The sequence below is a fragment of the Myotis yumanensis genome, unplaced genomic scaffold (genome assembly GCF_028538775.1).
Source record: "Myotis yumanensis isolate MYYU_CA2020_CCGP unplaced genomic scaffold, mMyoYum1.0.hap1 SCAF_11, whole genome shotgun sequence".
Lineage (NCBI taxonomy): Eukaryota > Metazoa > Chordata > Mammalia > Chiroptera > Vespertilionidae > Myotis > Myotis yumanensis.
The window spans coordinates 25,848,518-25,867,064 of NW_027223762.1; the positions used below are offsets into that span (position 1 = coordinate 25,848,518).

An 18,547-nucleotide genomic window follows, 5' to 3' on the forward strand; every position below is an offset into this window, starting at 1 on the left:
AAAGTATTAATTTTTATTAAAATGTTCTATTATTTTATGTTAACTATTACTCATTTATTTCAGCCCTTGGTATTCAGCATGTCTATCTTGAAACAAACCTACATTTCTATGAAAATTGAAGCTTTTGTTTTTTTGCGGCCCACATAAACTTAAACCTTATTTATTTGGCCGTGTTAGCCTTTGAGTTTGACACGCTTGCTCTAGAACAACCTCTCCAAACATAGAGGTTTTCATAGATGGGCAAATGAATAATCAGAATGTGGTATATAAGTACATGGAATATTTTCAGCCTTGAAAAGAAAGGAAATGCTATAACATGGATGAGCCTTTAGGACATGCTAAGTGAAATAACCCAGTCACAAAAGTTCAAACATTGACTGATTCCACTTTGAGGAGGTAGTTAGAGTAGTCATATTCATAGAAACAGAGTAGAATGGTGGTTGCCAGGGGCTGAGGGGAGGGGGAATGGAGAGTTAGTGTTTAATGGGTCCAGAGTATCAGTTTGATAACATGACAGTCTGGGCCTGGGGGGTGGTGATGGTTGCATAACAGTGGGAATAGACTTAATAACACAGATCTGTGCCCTTAAAAATGGTTAAAAGGGTAAATTTTATATACAAAAATGTAGAGGCTTAAAACCACAATTTGATGTTATCTTTGCTGGTTCTGTGGGTTGACTGGCCTCAGCTGGGTGGTTCTTGCGTAGGTTGTCTCATGTAGTTGTCATCAGATGGCGACTGGGGTCAGGATCACTGAAAGCTCAATGGGCCGGTGTCTACAAGGTGCCCCGCTGTGGCACCCCATGTGGCTTCTTTGTCCCGCCTGGGTTTCTACTATGGTGGTGGTGGCTCAGGGCTCTGACGAGCAGGAAATGGCTGCTTCTAGGTCACTTGGCAGCTTCTAGGTGACTGCAGGCCTATGCCCAGAATTGTCTCAGTGTCACTTCTGTCACATCGTGTCCATCAGAGCAGTGACAGGCCCACCCAGATTCAAGAGGGGAAATAGAGCTTCTCTCTCAGGGGAGGAGGGAGAAGGTGAGGTTTCAGAAAACTTCCTGCCCAAGTGTGGTTGCAGTTGTCTTAAAGAGTTTAAATAGGGAAGTCTTCAGGCAGGCACTTGCTTCTCTGTAGACCCCTTTAGGGGAATTCATCTGCATTGTTAGAGTTTGAAGGGCCCTTGTTTTTCACACACAGAGCCAGAGAGAGCTGGAACAAACCCCCCCAAACACTGGCCTCCTGGCTCCCAGGCTGGGCCCACAGCTGTGGAACCTCCCCCAGAGGGACCTCTGTGTGCTCTGAGCAGTAGTATGAAGGTCTGGTGGAAAGATGGGTGTGTTGATTTTTAAAAAATTTCCCTAATTTTGGAATTGCTCAAGTTGTTACATATTTATATGTATGTACATTTATGGAATTTCCAGAAATGGCTAGGATCAAAGCCAATGTTTTTGTTCTCTGTAAGTTAGTGCTTCCTGCCTCTGTATTCACCGTGATGTAGACATTTCCAGGTGAGCTTGGTGGTCAGGAACAGCCTAGGACTGGCCATGGATAAACCAAAATGCATTTGATTTGGGGTCTGCACACAGCCCTGATCGGAGTGAGCTTGCCTCTGTGGCATGTGGTCCAGTTTGGGCAGCCAGAGAGGAGACTTGTTTAGCGATGATTAATACGTGTGGAACTGGATTTTGTGTTCTCTTCGTGGAGGGAATGAAGCCAGGTGGGAGAAGTTCCCTTAGGCTGGTGTTAACTGACTGGTACATAACCCAGATGCACAGAACATGAGTAGAGGGTGTGGTTACTGATGCCTCATCTGCTGCCCCCCTGTTTCTGCCCAAGCAGTCGCCCCTCCCCGGGTAGCCTCCCTGCCCCTGAGCAGGGGCTGTCCTCTCTGAACAGCCCAGTGCACTTCAGCACAGGGGACAGCACATCTTGTCCATCATTTGTTGTTTTCTCCGGACTTTTCTACGAGGTTTTAAGCACCTGAAGAGCAGGACTCGATAGTAACAGCAGCCTCTGTTTATGATCTCCCCCTGCATCTTCCATTTTACAGATGTTGCTTTAGTACGTGCAAGAACCCTGCCTCACTTTGCTCAGGCTGCAGTACCAGCATACCAGACTGGGTGACTCACACAACAGAAATGTGTTTCTCACAGCTCTGGAGGCTAGAAGTCCAAGATCAAGGTGTTGGCAGGTCTGTTTCTTCTGAGGCCTCTCTTCTAGCCTTGCAGATGGCCACCTTCTCACTATGTCCTTACATGGTCTTTTCTCTCTGTTCGCCTCCGTGGTGTCTCTCTGTATCTTAACCTCTTCTTATAACAACACCAGTCAGACTGGCTCAGGGCTCAGACTAACAGTCTCATATTATTTTAAGTATGTTTTTATTCTTTTTAAAGTAAGAGGGAGGCGGGGGCGGGGGTGGGGGGAGAGAAACACCGATATGAGAGAGAAACATCAATTGGCTGCCTCCCGCAGGCATCCCAACCGGGGATCGAGCTGCAACCTGGACATGTGCCCTGATGGGGAATTGAACCGGTGACCTTTTGGCACACAGGACGATGCTCTAACCAACTGAGTCACACCAGCCAGGGCTAACGGCGTCACTTTAACTTAAACAGCTCTTTAGAGACCCTGCCTCTAAGTACAGTCACATTCTGAGGCATGGGGCGTTAGGGCTGAATTTGGGGATACACAACTCAGCCCATAACAAATCCTAAAAGTTAACTATTGTCCTTGTTTCACACATGAGGAAACTGAGGCCCACGGAGGTAAAGTAACTTGCCTGTGTTGCTCAGTCAGTTGCAGGCAGGGCTTACACACAGTCTAACTGTTCAACCCTTCTTTCTCAGCCACATGGGCAATGGTTCGGGTCTTGGTTCTGTGGTCTGCATGGCGCTCCACTCAGGACCCAGCACATAGAAGACAAAGTGACTATTCGCTGAATGAATGAGCAGTGGGCGTGTGATTGAAGAATTTGCACCAGAACATTTGGAAGGCATTCCCCAAAGCCCAGCATCCAAAGGTGAAGATCCTGGGGGATTTTCCTGGAAGATCTTGGTCCTTAACTTCTCGTGCAGACCATTCCAATCTGAACACAGCACCATTAGTGTGTGGGTAGGAATCACATTTTAAAGCGTTAAATATTCTTTCTGGGCCATTTAGCTACTGCCTCCTCTCAAAACACTAAAAGCAATCACACGGTAATTAAGATAAATTACTTGAACAATTTTCATAGCAAAGTGGCCAATTTTGGTTTTCCCCTCACTAAATATTTAAGTCCAGAGAGAGATCATCTTTCTAATTCTTTAACCTTCCAGGACTTTCTGCTTATCTTCAGGAGGGCCCTGGGCCAGCAGGTGGAGGTAGAGGGGAAGGAGGAGGTTTGCATATTTAAGATGTGTGATCTGCACCGAGCCCCTTCGGCTAACTATCCCACATCTTTTTCATGGTTTCCTCTAAGAATTCAGAACCAAAATCCAGGATCTGCCATCTGATAACCACGGGCCACACCCCAGCACAGCCCTGGGGGCCCCTAAGGAGATAATGCCGTTTCTCATGTCTGTCTCTGAGTGCCTTGCTCTGCCCACTGGAGAACCCACGGCAATATAAATACCAGAAGGCAGCCCTGAAAGCAGGCCTTGTTTCAGGCCCTCAGCCTGCACGAAGGCTCACTTGTCTGCCCCCTGCCCTGGTGGGGGTGGGCTGGATTTTTTGAAGAGTGGGAAGCCCTGGGGCCCTTTTGTGTTCCTGAGACCAAAAGGTAGGTAGGATACAAAGCGGTAGGCTGTTCCTAGGGCTGCCAGAAACCAGTCCACCAGGAAAGAACTCAGCCCCAGAGCAGCAGAAGCCCCAAAAATGGGGGGGGGGGGGGGGACACGACAGGGAGGGTATAGGGATGGAGTTGCTGAGACATGGACAGCTGAGCCTGGCCTCTGTCTATTCATGAGCCCCAGCATCCCTGCTCCCTTGGCTTCTAGACTGGCAGCCACGCTTCATGCCCACCTTCTGCTGAAGTTGCCCCCAATCCTGTCACTGTTGACCTAATCACTCAACCCAGAGGTCATCTATCTCTACCCTCCCCAGCTCTTCAAGGGCTCATAGAAACACTCCTTCTTGCCTGGGCGGGGGGGGGGGGGGGGGGGGGGGTGTCTCTGCACCTCCTGGTTTTTCCTTGGCCTGTTCTGTGTGACTTACTTTCTCCTTTTCTTTTCCTCTTCCTATAAAATGATAGGGTCCTTAGCTTTGGTGCCCTGTGGCCTCTCTCATTCTCTCCTGCATTCCGCTTTCCCCGAGTGGAGAAAGCCCCCCAGCTCTACATGTGTAGCCTCCGGTTTTCTCTCCAGGTACGGTCTCCTGGTTTAGCTCCTTGCTAGATATTTCCACTGGGATGGACCTCAGACCGATTTGTGATTGACCTGCTCCCCTTCCTGCCTCTCCTGTGTTACTGGAGAAATGAGTGACCCAGATTTCCCTGTCGCTCATGGGAGAGGGATTCTTTTTTTTTTTTTTTATATTTTTATATTTTATTGATTTTTTACAGAGAGGAAGGGAGAGGGATAGAGAGCCAGAAACATCGATGAGAGAGAAACATCGATCAGCTGCCTCCTGCACGCTTCCCACTGGGGATGTGCCCGCAACCAAGGTACATGCCCTTGACCGGAATCGAACCTGGGACCCTTGAGTCCGCAGGCCGACGCTCTATCCACTGAGCCAAACCAGCCAGGACGGGAGAGGGATTCTTGAGATGCTGCTGAAATAAGCATTTTCAGAGGCCCCCCATGGGAGAATGAGATGAGGTAAAAGACTATTTGGAGTTATATTCCTTGGGTTTAAAAGTCCCATGTCCCTTAATGCAGTCTTAGAAAAGGAGCAGCTGTGGATTCAGCAAAGTCAGAAGCAGGGGCAGAGTCTCCGTTCCATGTTGCAGCCGGGTCCAGTTCACCATCAGGCTTGGTGAAGTCCATCAGTCCATTGTGTGGATCCCACACGGCTGTTGGCCACGTGGGCGAATGCAGGGTAACGTGCCCCCTGCAGCAAGAGTCCCAAGAGAGCTAGAGGGCCAGGAGCCCAGAGAGTGAACTTTCTTTGTCTAGGAGTTCAAATATTTAGACTCTGTGCACTTGCGATGGCCACACCTATTCTGTCCACTGACTTGTTCCCAGGTGTGGCTGACAGCTAAGCACCTTCCCACATTACTCAGACCTTACTGGGCATGGGTCCAACTGCCTTTGTCCAGGCCCTTCCTCCATTGATCAGCAGGGAACAGACTTGGAGAGTGTTAAATTGCAGCTTTCTGGCAAAACTATAAATGGCATGTCTACAGTGTCTAGTCTTCCCTTTACTCCTTTCCTGTTAAATAATAACCAGGTCATTACAATGGTATCACTCTGTAGCTACTTTTCTAAGTGCTGGACTCCCCCTTCCCCCTGTTTTCTAGATCACTTTTGGTATCCAAGTCCTGTCAAATCTTTTAAAATATTCCTTTATCTGGGCTCTCTCCTGTTCTGATTCCCACCCTGGTAGTCATTATGGTTTAGGAGGAAGAGCATGAGATTTGGGCCCGAGACAGGGTTCGATTCTGACAGCACTTGTGCCTCCGATTCATTATCTACCAAGTAGACACACGCATGTGGACGGACACCCTGCTTGGCACACTCAGCTCACTGACCTCCTCACCAGAGAGCAGGATTTCTCATCTTCAGTGCTAGAGATATTTTGGGCTGAGTAATCCTTTGTTGTGGGGACCATCTAGTGCATTGTAGGATGTTTAGCAGCATCCCTGGCCTCTACCCACGAGAGATCAGTAGCGTGCCCTACCCCCAGTTGTGATCACTAAACATGTCTCCATATACTGCCAAATGTGTCCTGGGATTGAAGTCACTCAGGTTGAGAACCAGTGGTATAGACTGCTGCTGAGTCAGGGTTGTGGGTGACAAACATGGTCCCAGGTTTTCATGTCAGCCATAGGCTTTGGGAAGGATTGCCATGAAGAGACCCATAAATGCCCTTGGCCCTGGGTCTTGTCCCCACACTATTAAATTCTCTCTACTTTGGGAGATGCTGTCTCCCAAAGGAGAAGCCCTGAGCATGGGTCCAGGCACAGGTCACATCTGGAGGGCAGGGTAGAGGCATGGTCATGTGCCAGGCAGAATGGAGACAGTTCTAGAAAAGGATTTGTAACAAGTTGACCTGATGCCAACGCCAACTCCAGGATCTGGGCTCTTTACTTTCTTGCTGGCTAGAGAAAGGAAGGCTGGAATGTTTGAGAGGGGAAACAGGAGGGAGAGAAAGAGGAAGGAAAACTACTCTATTGAGTACCTATTATGAGACAATTGACGTAAGAGGTACATATTGCCACCATTTTGCAGATGAAGAAACTGAGACCCAGAGACCTCTGTTTAACAAATTTCCATAGCATCTATGACAGTGACATGAACCTGGTGTGGATACTCCATCAAACTGTCATGTGGTGCTCAGCCAGCCTGGCTCAGTGGTTGAGCATCAACCAAGAGGTTGTGGTTCAATTCCTGGTCAGGGTACATGTCCGGGTTGCAGTCTCTATCCCCAGTGAGGGATGTAAAGGAGGCCGCCAGTCCATGATTCTCTCTCATCATTGATGTTTCTCCCACTCCCTTCCTGTCTGAAATCAATAAAAATATATTTAAAAAACAATAGCAGTCATGGTGGTGCACTCTCCCTCAGAGAGCATGCCCATGCCATTCCCTCCCCTCCTCAGGCACGCAATCTCTAAACTCTAAGGGACCCAGGAGATTTGCAACGAGGGGAGCAATGGGCAGCGGCAACTCCTCCTGGACTAATTCCCTGACCCTGTCTCCAAGTCCCCCTTTTTCTCTGACTCCCCAGTGAGCTAAAGCAGCCCAGCCTAGGCTCTCTTGTTGGTTATTCTATGCTAAGCCCTTCCTTGTTTCACTGTCCTCAGCTTTAAGAAACATCCCACCTAAGTGTGCTTTTTCTGTGGCCAATACATTCTTACTTGCTTTGCTGAAAAAAACAACAACAACAACAACAAAAAACCATACAAAAAGCTGTCATGGTAAGAAGAATAAGATTCTGAAGTCAGAATACCTGCCTGGCCTTGAATCTCTTCTTTGTTCTTGTAAAGACTGTCTGCTGGGACTAGCCAGTTTGAGTTGGTATCTGTCTCTACTACTCTCTAAATTTAGGAAATGAGCAGATTATTAGAACAAGGTAAAAATAATAGCTGGGAACCAAATTCATCCTGGAAAAGTGGAGGTTAAGTGTCCCAGGGGAGGAGCGGGGCTGGGGAGCTCAGCTAGAAGCAGCACAGATGATATTTGAAGGCAGGGACAGGTTTTGGTGTGGTTTAATATTTTACAAATGGTATTTCCTGTCACAGAGCTGAACTAAATAGCACACATGTTTGTGATTAACTATATGGACTGCAGAACATATGTGTTAATAATACTTCCAGTGCATGTAGCGGGCCCTTCTGTGAGCTAAGGTAAGAACTCTGCAAGCGTTTTCATTTTACTTTTTTCTTAGGGTTTTGTGTTGTCTTATGATTCCTTTCTGTTTCAAACTTTTAGTTTCCCCTTGAAAGGAAACTAAATTTATAGGAGGTATTTTAAATATTTCATAGCAAACCTTTAAGGAAATTCTTCAGGGATGCATTGTGCACCCTGGGCTTTCCCTGACTTTGGCTTTGTTTCGGGCTATACCTTGCAGAAGAACAAGGAGGGTAACTTTTGCAGTTCTCTAACCATACAGAACAACAGGGAGGCTTTGCAAATGCAGCTCCAGGCTCATTTCTGTGTGGCAGTTGAGGGGTCCAGCACTGGGGAGAGTCGAAGGATTCCTTATCTGGGGGACAGCCAAGGAAACCACACAGACACTGACATGAAGACATTCTTTCTCTAGATTATGCAGCATTGATATAGAGCAGCAAAGTCACAGGCATAAAGGACTAAATTCAGCCCTCTGCAAAGGCGAGGGCGTTGCTGGGGTCCAGCTGTGTTCATGACGCTTGTGTAGGAGTCAGCCCAACAATGACAGCTCTGGTGGGGCCAATGTCAGGAGGCTACTGCTGAGGGTGGTGACGCTTCCCTGAGCTCTCTCTGCTGATCACCCCTTTAGCATCAGTCTCTCCCAGCGTCTGGCAGATACAGAGAAGCCGGACCCTGGGGTCATCCACAGGTAACACGCTGAGGCGGACATATAGTCGTCAGTTGCAGAGAATCTGGAATGCTGATTCAACAACCAAGTGCATCTAATCCAATTTTGACAATCTGCAGGATAAGGTAGAACTTCATATTTATACTTTCTTTGAGTGGTTTCTGGAGAAAAGCAAAGGAAAACTGCAAAGAACAGCAGAAGTGGACAACTAAGAATGGAGGGGGTTGAGAGTTGGCCTGGGAGGAAGGACAATGCAGGGAGTTACACAGAGTTTGGGGAATTAGTCTGCCAAGATTGCCACTCGAAGAGCAGGTGGCACATCAATGCATTTTTTAGGCGGCAAGTCTGAAAAACTTCATCACTAAGAGTGGGCTGTCCAGTCGATGCAGACAGGAAGGGACAGGAAACAGGGCAGGCTGAGTGACAAACGCCTGTCTCAGAATTGACCCAAATTGATAATGAGCTGTTGTTGTTCTTGAGCCATCATGGGGAAAACTGTCTCGGAGTCTGCCTTTCCCAAGCCTGGGGTGTCCAAGCGGCAGATACACGTGGTGGGCTTTATGGAGAAGTAGGGTCTTTGCAGGTGAGAACAGAATCCTTCCAGTTTAGAGAGCTCCTGGCTCCAGGAAATGGTGGCTTCTACCCCGGAGCTTTCTCCTTAGTGAAGGGTGGAGTGGTGGAAAGTACTTGGAAGTGGCAGGTAGGACACTGGAAGAGTCAGGCATCAGATCTCTTGGGACCTTTGGGGGTGATGGATGGTATCACACATGGGCTTTGGGATCAGACAGACCTGGTCACACTGCAGGTCAACCTAACTGGGATGGGTGACTTTGGGCAAATAGCTTAACCTCTCTGAGCCTCCTTTTCCTCTTCTACAAAATGATGATATCATTACCTGATGTGGCTGTGAGGGTTATATGAGGTCAAACACTTAGCATACCATGAGCACAGAGCGCTTGATAAATGTTTGTTGGTGTGGTTAATTGAACAGAATACCTCCAATTTCTGCCCAACTCTAAAATTCAGTGATTCTTTGAACTGGGGAGAGCAGTATAGAGATTTACTTTATGGAATACTGAATAGACCATTTAAAATGATTCAATCAAAATTGTATAGTGCTGCACACTCGTGTCAGACATTTGTGGAAAATGATCTAATGAATGAGACATGATCCCTTTCTGAAAAAGCTTCACTCTGACTCTCAAGGAAGATACGAATTTTTTTCCACAATAACATGAAAATTTTTATCCCTAAGTTGTTTTTGGTGAGACCACTTTTTCATACCACTGCAACTTATTCATAGGGCTTATTGAAAGTAATTTGCAGTATTATTAATTTTTAAGATGTTGTTATTTGTGAAAGATTTCATTTTTAAGATAATTTAGGATAAATTTATTATAATTTCCATAATTCTTTTTAAGAATTCCAGTATGATCTCTTAAGCAGAAGAAAGGGGTGGAATGCAGGAATTGTATGTAAGTGGAGCCTTTCTCATGTTGGTTGTGGCCTGGGCCCCTCCTTTGCTTATCCAACATTCAGCATAGGGAGTAATTATTTTAAGGCTTCCCTAAATATTTTGGGGGTTATAAAATTCTGGGCACAACCAAGAGAATGTGCTAAGCTTCAGAATGCCATCTGGCTGGGCCAGTGTGGCTTAGTGGTTGAGCACTGACCCATGAACCAGGAGGTTACAATTCGATTACCAGTCAGGGCACATGCCTGGGTTGTAGGCTCGATCCCCAGTGTGGGGCGTGCAAGAGGCAGCCGATAAAAGACTCTCTCATCGTTGATGTTTCTATCTCTCTCTCCCTCTCCCTCCCTCTCTGAAATCAATATTAATATATATTAAAAAACCCCAACAAAATGCCGTCTGTCACATGTGTTGGGGTACGAAGTTGAAAACCCTGGTCTGCCTATATCCTTGTTATTCCCCGTGTGAGTAGGCATGTGCATTTACTTTCAGTTTAATCTTGAGTTCAATGTATTCTGATGTTGCTTTGAAAATAGGGAGACCAGAAGCATGTCTACTAGTCTTAAGAGGGAGCAAACACTCCCCTAGAAACCTTTAAACCTCAGAAATTGATTTCTAGAAATTTCTACCATAAATTTCTACATTTTCCTTTCTTATGCCCCCCGTTCAGTCTTAGTGTCTTGACCTGTCTCTGAATTTCGTCTGGAATTGTCTTCTACAAGTTTGCGGATAATCCATTTCGACTGAAAACAGGGTGGGATGGCATCCACATCCAAGGAAAAAGCCAGGGAGTTGAACCAAAGGAATATTTCCTTCAGAGGAAGGCAGCTGGGGACTTGGTGCCAGGAGTCCTGGGTTCCCAGCTCTGCACTCATTGGATCCTGGACTTTGGAGAAGGCTCTTAAATGCTGTGGCCCACTCTGGATTGTCATAAAATTTAAACGAGATGTTGTCTGTGAAAGGACTCTGTAAATGGTAGGGCTTGGGGCCCTCTGGGAGGCACAGATGCATATTTAGATCCTACCCAATTTGCAGTGCAGAAAACAAACAAAACAAACCCAGAGGTTAAATGGATGCTACCGCTTGAATACTTTTAAAATCTGCATCTTGAAGTAGATGGGGTGAATTTGCAGATGACTAAAAGAAGACACATTCTATACCTCTAGATTCTGATGTGGCCCCCTGTCCCTGTAGGGGGTGGGGATGGGTTAGGAGGGAAGGAAAGAGAAGGAAAGCGCTGAATAGAATTGATTCTAGTTGACTTTGGGAAAACTGGCTGGTTGCTGCTTTGAGACTAGACTGGAAAGATGAAGCCTTAGAGAGGGAAGGGGTAAAAGGAGAGAAATGGAAATGAGTATAAAAAGGATGGATAATGAAGGGCAGCAAGAGGGATAAAGAAGAGGAGAATGAGGAGCAGAGCAGGAAACAAACCTGCCTTTGACCTTGGAGCTGGAGTCTTAGCCACTCACTCCAGAGCAGCATCTAAGTCCTGCCTTTTAAACAGGGGCAAAGAATTGGGCTTTCTGTGGCATAACACAGAATTCTGTTTGGTTGCATTTAACTCACATTACATTTGCTGAGTGCCTCCTATGGAAGTCTTGCATAGGGGGAAGAGTATGGTTTGCATAGATTTTTGTACTCAAGGTAGATGTTTTGCAAGGTGTGCTTTCCAAAGATCAGGGGTCACTTAGAAAGTAATGGGATTGATTTTTCTATCTGGTGTATGGAAATCATTTTTTTTTCATAATAAGCATGAATCTGAAAAACCAATATCACTGTTCCAAATTTTGAAGCTACCCATGAAAAACGGATGAGGCATAACGTTCGGGATCGATCAGAAGAGGAGGCAGCCTGAAGCTGAATTATTTCTTTTCTTGGTTTTTACTTTTTCTTTCTTTTAATTAACCGACTAAAGTAAATATTTATATGATCTTCCACCCTGTCTGAAGAAGTATTTTGGCTGGATTCTTTCTGAAGAGGGTGAGATGGGATGGGTCGATAAATATTGCTTCTGATTTCCTGCCTCTGTGGCTCCTGGCAGAGTTCCTTGAAACACTGCTCTTCCTGCCCCGAAGGGAACTTGCTTGCTGGCAACTCCAGCCCAAGGGCAGTGACAGTGAAATGCCCTCCAGAGAGCCAGCTGGCCTGGGCTGCGCTCCACTGTGTGTTTTTGTGCCTTCAGGAATGTGCGGATTTAGCAAATGACAACACTGAGCGAGCCCTGTCCCCAGCTGAGCCCCAGGCCCTCTCTCTTCCTTTGTGTTGGCTCTTTTCCGAGCTTGAGTGATTGCATTGGTTGAGCCTTCATTTTCCACAAGGGGAGGCAAGAAGGTGGGCTGGAGGGAGAAAAATATGCCTTTCTCATGGCCTTTATTCCAGCAGTTTTTGAGTTTTTACACTAGTAGATCTTATGGAACTTTACTTTCTGTCAGTTTGGAAGTTTGGTCAAAAATCCCAGTGGTAACACAATTTCTGCTTTTGAAAAAAAATTCAACTGGATGTCAACTACCATAGAGTTGTTTTAGAATTGGAAAGAAACTCAGAGCTGATTCTAGTCTAATCACTGAATATCCAGAATGAGTGGCAGAGCAATGCCCAGTGTTTGGGTTATACCCACCCCCTGGGTCAGTACTGTGTTCCGTATAGCTCTTCACCTCTGATGTCATTAGAATAATTTCAGTAATTTATGTTGTGTTAGATTTGCATGAAGTGCCCTGTGTTCAAATTCAGGGTCTTTTCAAGCTAGGTATATACCCGAGATAAATGATTACATAAAAAACTTACACACAAGTGCTCCAAGCAGTATTATAATAGACAAATATAGAAATAAACCAAGTGTCCATCAACTGATGAACAAAGTATGGGATATCCTCACAATGAAATATTATTCAGCCACAAAAAGGAGTGAAGCACTGATTGATATGTGCTACTACATGGACGAGCTTTAAAAAAATTATGCTAAGTGAAAGAAAAGGCCATACAAAAGGCCCTATGTTGTAGAGATTCTATTTATATGAAATGTCCATAGTAGGCAAATTCAGAAAAGTAAAGTAGATCAGTGGTTTCCAGGACCTGGGAGAGGAAGAAAATGAAGTGTGACTGAGTAGGTGCAGGGTTTATCTGGGAGGGGCGTGACAAAAATGTTCTGGACTTAGTGGTGATGCACAATTCTGTGAATGTACTAAATACCACTGAATTGTCTTTTTTTTTTTAAAGGGTGAATTTTATATGTGAGTTGTATGTCAATAAAACTGTTATTTTTAAAAATCTTAGATTTGCCTTTTAATCAGTTGGATGATTTTAGGCAATGACTCAACCCAAGTAATCTCTGCTATGAAATTGGAATAACGATATACATCTCTCAGGGTTGTTTTCATAAATGAGGCCATGAATTTGAAAATGCTGCTAAAGTGTAAACATCACATATTTTGGGGCTGTCAGTGGGTTATAAGTTCATTATTCATTGGGTTTTATCTCTTCCTCCTGTATTTTCTAGAGCACTAACAAGGTCTCGCTACATAACAATCATTCAAATAAAGACTTTTTGAAGTGATTAAAAAAATGTTGCAGTGAATAAAAACAATTCTTAAATTTTTCATTGTAAAACAGTACCCGGTGTTATACCAGCAGCAGCCTCATACCTCTCATGTTTACCACAACTCTTGATTGCATCATTTTCTCTTGTGCTTGATTTAATCTCATGTTGCTCTGTATACTAACATGCCATACAGACTTGTAGCCTAGGAGCAATAGGCTATACCATATAGCCTAGGTGTATAGTAGGTTATACCATCTAAGTTTGTGTATGTAAGTACAATCTATGATGTTCACACAACAATGAAACTATCTAATGGCAAATTTCTCAGAATGCATCCCCATTGTTAAGCAGTGCATGACTGTAGTCAAATTTATAGAAGCAGGGAGTAGAATGATGGTTACCAGGGGCTGGGAGGAGAGGAAAAAGGGTATTGCTGTTCAGTGGGGATGCAGTTTTAGTCATGCCAATAGAAAAAGTCCGAGAGATCTGTTGTACAACAATGTGCATATAGGTAACAATACTCTACCACTTAAAAATTCAGTCTTGCCCTAACCGGTTTGGCTCAGTGGATAGAGCGTCGGTCTGCGGACTGAAGGGTCCCAGGTTCAATTCTGGTCAAGGGCATGTACCTTGGTTGTGGGCACATCCCCAGTGGGGGCTGTGCAAGAGGCAGCTGATTGATGTTTCTCTCTCATCAATGTTTCTAACTCTCTATTCCTCTCCCTTCCTCTCTGTAAAAAAATCAATAAAATATATTTTTAAAAAATTCAGTCTTTTCACTAATTATAGGTATAGGTCAGTTCAGATTTCCTATTTCTTTATGATTGGATCTTGGTAGACATTATGTTTCTAGGAATTTATCCATTTCTTCTGGGTTAATAAATTTGTTGGCCCCTAATTGTTCACATAGTCTCTTCTAATAAATTAAAAAAAATTTTTTCTGTGACATTAGTTGTAATGTCTCCTCTTTCATTTGTGATTTTATTTAAGTATTTTCCCCTTACTCCAGCTAAAATTTGTCAATTTTGTTGATTTTTTAAAAAATGTAACTCTTAGTTTTATTGATATTTTTTCTATTTTCTATTGCCTATATCATTTACTTCTGCTCTAATCTTTATTCATTTCTTCCTGCTAACTTAGGGATTAGTTTTTGTTTGTTTTTTAGTTCTTTGAGCTATAAAGTTAGGCTGTTTATTTGAGATCTTTTTTAAAAATGTAACCATTTACCAGCATGAACTCCTCTCTTAGCACCACTTTTGCTGTATACAATAAGTTTTGGTATGTTGTGTTTTAATTTTTGTCTCAAGATATTTTCTAATTTTGTTTTTTATTTCTTCTTTGACCCATTGTGTATTGTTTAATTTCTACATATTCGTGAATTTTTCAGTTTTCCTTCTGCTATTGATTTCCAGTTTTTTCTATTGTGGTAGAAAAGATACCTGTGTGATTTCAATCTTAAATTTGTTGAGACTTGTTTTGTGGCCTAACCTGTGATGTATCTAGAGAATGTTCTGTGTGTGCTTGAGAAGAATGTGTGTTTTACTGTTGTTATGTGGAATGTTTTGTATGTGTCCTGTATATCCACTTGATTTATATAGTGTTGTTCTAGTCCTCCATTTCCTTATTGATCTTCTGTTTGGATGTCCTATCCATTATTGAAAGTGGGATATTGAAATATCCTTCTATTATTGTGTCCCTGTCTATTTCTCCATTTAGTTTTTTAATGTTTGCTTTATACATTAGGGTGAATTAGTATTGAGTTTATATATACTTTTAACACTTGGGTTGCAGGAAACGAGTTAAGTCGGCTCGCGTGAATTGCGCGTACTCCGCGGGAGCCGTCTTAAACTCGGTTCATATAGATTTGCGGTGGAGTGCGGGAAACGTGTAAACTCGGGCCGATTGTAACTGCGTATTACCAAATATTTCATTTCAATCGAACCCATACTTCAAAAGATATAGGCATTTTAACGCGCCATCTTATATTTTGGCGGGAAATTCACCCGCAACCCAAGTGTTAAACATTCTATCTTTCTAGTGAGTTGACCCCTTTTCATTACATAACATCCTTCTCTATCTCTTGTGACAGTTTTTGACTTAAACTTATTTTGTCTGATGGTATGGCTACCCCCTGCTCTCTTTAGATTTCTATTTGCATAGAATATCATTTTTTAGTCTTTCACTTTCCGCCTATGTGTTTGCTTAAATCTAAAATGAGTCTTTTGTCACAGCATATGGCTAGATCTTATATTTTTAAATCCATTCAGCCATCAAAAATGTTACAGTTTTAAGCACTTCTTTGAACTCAGTTAATCTATAAATCCAGATACTTTTAAATAGAAGTATTTCTCAGAACTAAAGACCTTTAGTAACTTGAAATTTTCCCCTCATTTTTATTCTTATTTTTTCTTTTTCTCCTTTAACAGAGACAACACATCTGAATCATTGACAGGATCACAATCTGATTTTAAAGATGTGTTCTACAAACCCAGGCAACTGGGTCACATTTGATGATGACCCTACATTTCAATCTTCTCAAAAGTCAAAGAATTTCCGTCCAGAGAATCAAGGCATCTGTAGGCCAAACGGACTTAAGCTGAACCTTTCCACTCCTAAGGAATTTTCCAGTGGGTCTTCCTCCACCAACAGTACCCCCCTCCCCTCTCCCATCATAGACTTCTACTTCAGTCCAGGACCTCCAAGTAACTCTCCTCTTTCTACACCTACCAAAGACTTCCCAGGAATTCCTGGCATCCCCAAAGCAGGGACTCATGTGCTTTATCCTATTCCAGAATTATCTTCAAACAGCCCACTCACAACACCTGGAGCAGATTCTTCCTTATTGTCTACTAAACTAACCTGTGTACCCCATGCTTCCTTACCCAATGATCACTCATGCACACCTCCAGCTCCCAAAGTGGGTCTTCCAGATGAAGTTAGTCCTCCACAGGCTGAAAGCCTGGGGTTCCAAAGTGATGCTCTTCAGTTTCAGTATTTTCAGGAGGACTGTGCCTTTTCAAGTCCATTTTGGAAAGAGGAAGGCAGTGCTTCCCGGTTCACCTTTGACCCTCCAGGAAGCAGAAAGGGATTCCCATCAAGAGACAAAGAAATGCCCATTGATCAAAAAAGCTTAAATCAGTGTTCACTCAACTACATCTGTAAGAAGCTTGAACATCTCCAATCAGTTGAGGACCAAGACTCCTTTGGAAGTTTGTCTATGCAGTGTCTGTATGCTGAAGATACAGGCTCTTCCTTTGTCCCCCACACCCTCTTCAGGAGTCAGCCCAAACCTGGATGGTCTTTCATGCTGAGAATTCCTGAGAAGAAGAACATGATGTCTTCCCGTCAGTGGGGACCGATTTTTTTAAAAGTCTTACCTGGAGGAATTTTGCAAATGTATTATGAGAAGGGGTTAGAAAAACCATTTAAAGAGTTACAGCTTGATTCACAGTGCAGGCTTTCTGAACCCAAACTCGAGAACTTCAGTGTGGCGGGAAAAATCCATACTGTGAAGATTGAACATGTGTCTTACACAGAAAAAAGAAAGTACCATTCTAAGACAGAAGTAGTTCACGAGCCAGACATAGAGCAGATGCTAAAGTTGGGATCCACAGAGTACCATGACTTCGTTGACTTTCTGACTACTGTGGAGGAGGAGCTGATGAAGCTGCCAGCTGTTTCAAAACCAAAAAAGAACTATGAGGAACAAGAAATTTCCCTTGAAATTGTGGACAACTTTTGGGGTAAAATCACTAAAGAAGAAGGGAAATTGGTTGAAAGTGCTGTGATAACTCAGATCTGTTGCCTCTGCTTTGTGAATGGGAACTCGGAATGCTTCTTAACATTGAATGATCTTGAGCTGCAGAAGCGAAATGAACACTATTTTGAAGCAGACCCAGAAAAGAAGGGGATTGATATTCTTGAATATCATTTTCATAAGTGTGTGAAAGCACAAGAATTCGAGCAATCAAGAATCATTAAGTTTGTACCTCTGGATGCCTGCCGGTTTGAGCTGATGCGTTTCAAGACGTTGTATAATGGGGAAGACCTTCCCTTTTCCCTGAAGTCTGTAGTGGTTGTCCAGGGGGCATATGTGGAGCTTCAGGCCTTTGTCAGCATGACCCCATTGCTTCAGAAATCATCCCATGCCAGTTCCTTGAGGTCCTGTGACAACATAATGATACACTTTCCTGTCCCGTCGCAGTGGATCAAGGCTCTCTGGACCATGAACCTCCAGAGGCAGAAGTCCCTGAAAGCCAAAATGAACCGCCCGGCATGTCTGGGGAGTTTACATGAACCCGAATCTGAACCTGTCATACAGGTCACTGTGGGGTCAGCAAAATATGAGAGTGCCTACCGGGCCGTGGTATGGAAGATAGATCGGCTTCCTGATAAACATTCAAGTAAATATTCAACACCTCAAGTTGATTTTCATGTGAAACAGCCTCAATGTTTTCACCCTACTTAGATTGAAATGAGGCTGAGACAGATGGTAACTTCGGTCAGCTGAGGACACGCTTATACATTGCTGGGTGGGAGATGGGACATTTAGTTAAACAGCGGCTTATTTCATTCTTTTGTGCCAGCTTCTGCCAGATAAGTTTAACTTTAAATATATATATAATAAATATTAGTCTAGGCTAGGATTTAGTTGTACATGGTGGCACACAGGGAACACTTATAGTTGACTTCTTGACATTAAATTCCCTAATTAATCTTTAAAGATCTACATCCATGAGTTTACCTGAGCATTTTCATTTTCTTATCCTTCTTCTTCCTTGCGTTTTCCTCTGGGCCTTTCACTGGGGAGGTGAGGGATGGGTGAGGAAATTCAGAAGAGGAGCCCCCAAAACAATGACAGGTTACCTGTGAGCCTTGGGGTTAGGGAGAGGATGGGAGGAGGCCAGGATCTCTGGCTTTGGGGAATAGGTGGATAGTGGTGCCATTAGCTGATAGCCGAGGATCCTGTCATCACTCTTGCTTTTAAAATCTGTCTGTTTCCAAGCCCTGTCTGCTTGTCAGAGACCATAGAATCATTAGAGCTTTAAAAACATCATACCCACATTTAGGCTCTATCCCAACCATGACTCTCTGGTGGGGGGAGGCCCAGGTATGGGCGCTGATAAAAGGCTCTCCCAGGCAGCTAGTGTTGAGAACTACCGACCTGTGGAACATATTATGGTCCCCTAGGCAGAGAACATCCCTCCCTGCGCTGTCTATCCCTATGTCTATAGAGCTCTGTTATTACTCTTGTGCCTGTTTTTACTAGCAGTTGAGCTCACAAAGAACAATTACAAGAGTGGGTTTTCCCAGAGAGGTGGCTGGACTTGATCTTGGCCTTCGGGAATTCTTTTTGAAGACTTTCATAGCACCAGGCCCACACAGAAAGCA

The 18,547-nt window shown here is 44.0% G+C and overlaps 1 protein-coding gene across 5 annotated transcripts in view; it reads left to right on the forward strand.

The window, feature by feature from the left end:
* The window catches only part of LOC139019889 (stonin-1), a 98,661-nt gene that overhangs the window by 16,701 nt on the left and 63,413 nt on the right, over positions 1–18,547 (forward strand). For 2 of the 5 annotated variants that reach the window (XM_070429180.1, XM_070429175.1), the window contains exon 2: positions 15,583–17,559. In XM_070429180.1, coding sequence (XP_070285281.1) covers positions 15,630–17,559 — 1,930 coding nt within the window. In that variant the 5' untranslated portion in view covers positions 15,583–15,629. Of the gene's footprint in view, positions 1–1,982; positions 2,188–2,842; positions 3,016–3,053; positions 3,194–11,579; positions 11,599–15,582; positions 17,560–18,547 lie in introns of those variants that run through there. The other 3 variants (XM_070429176.1, XM_070429178.1, XM_070429177.1) reach the window with 3 other exon arrangements.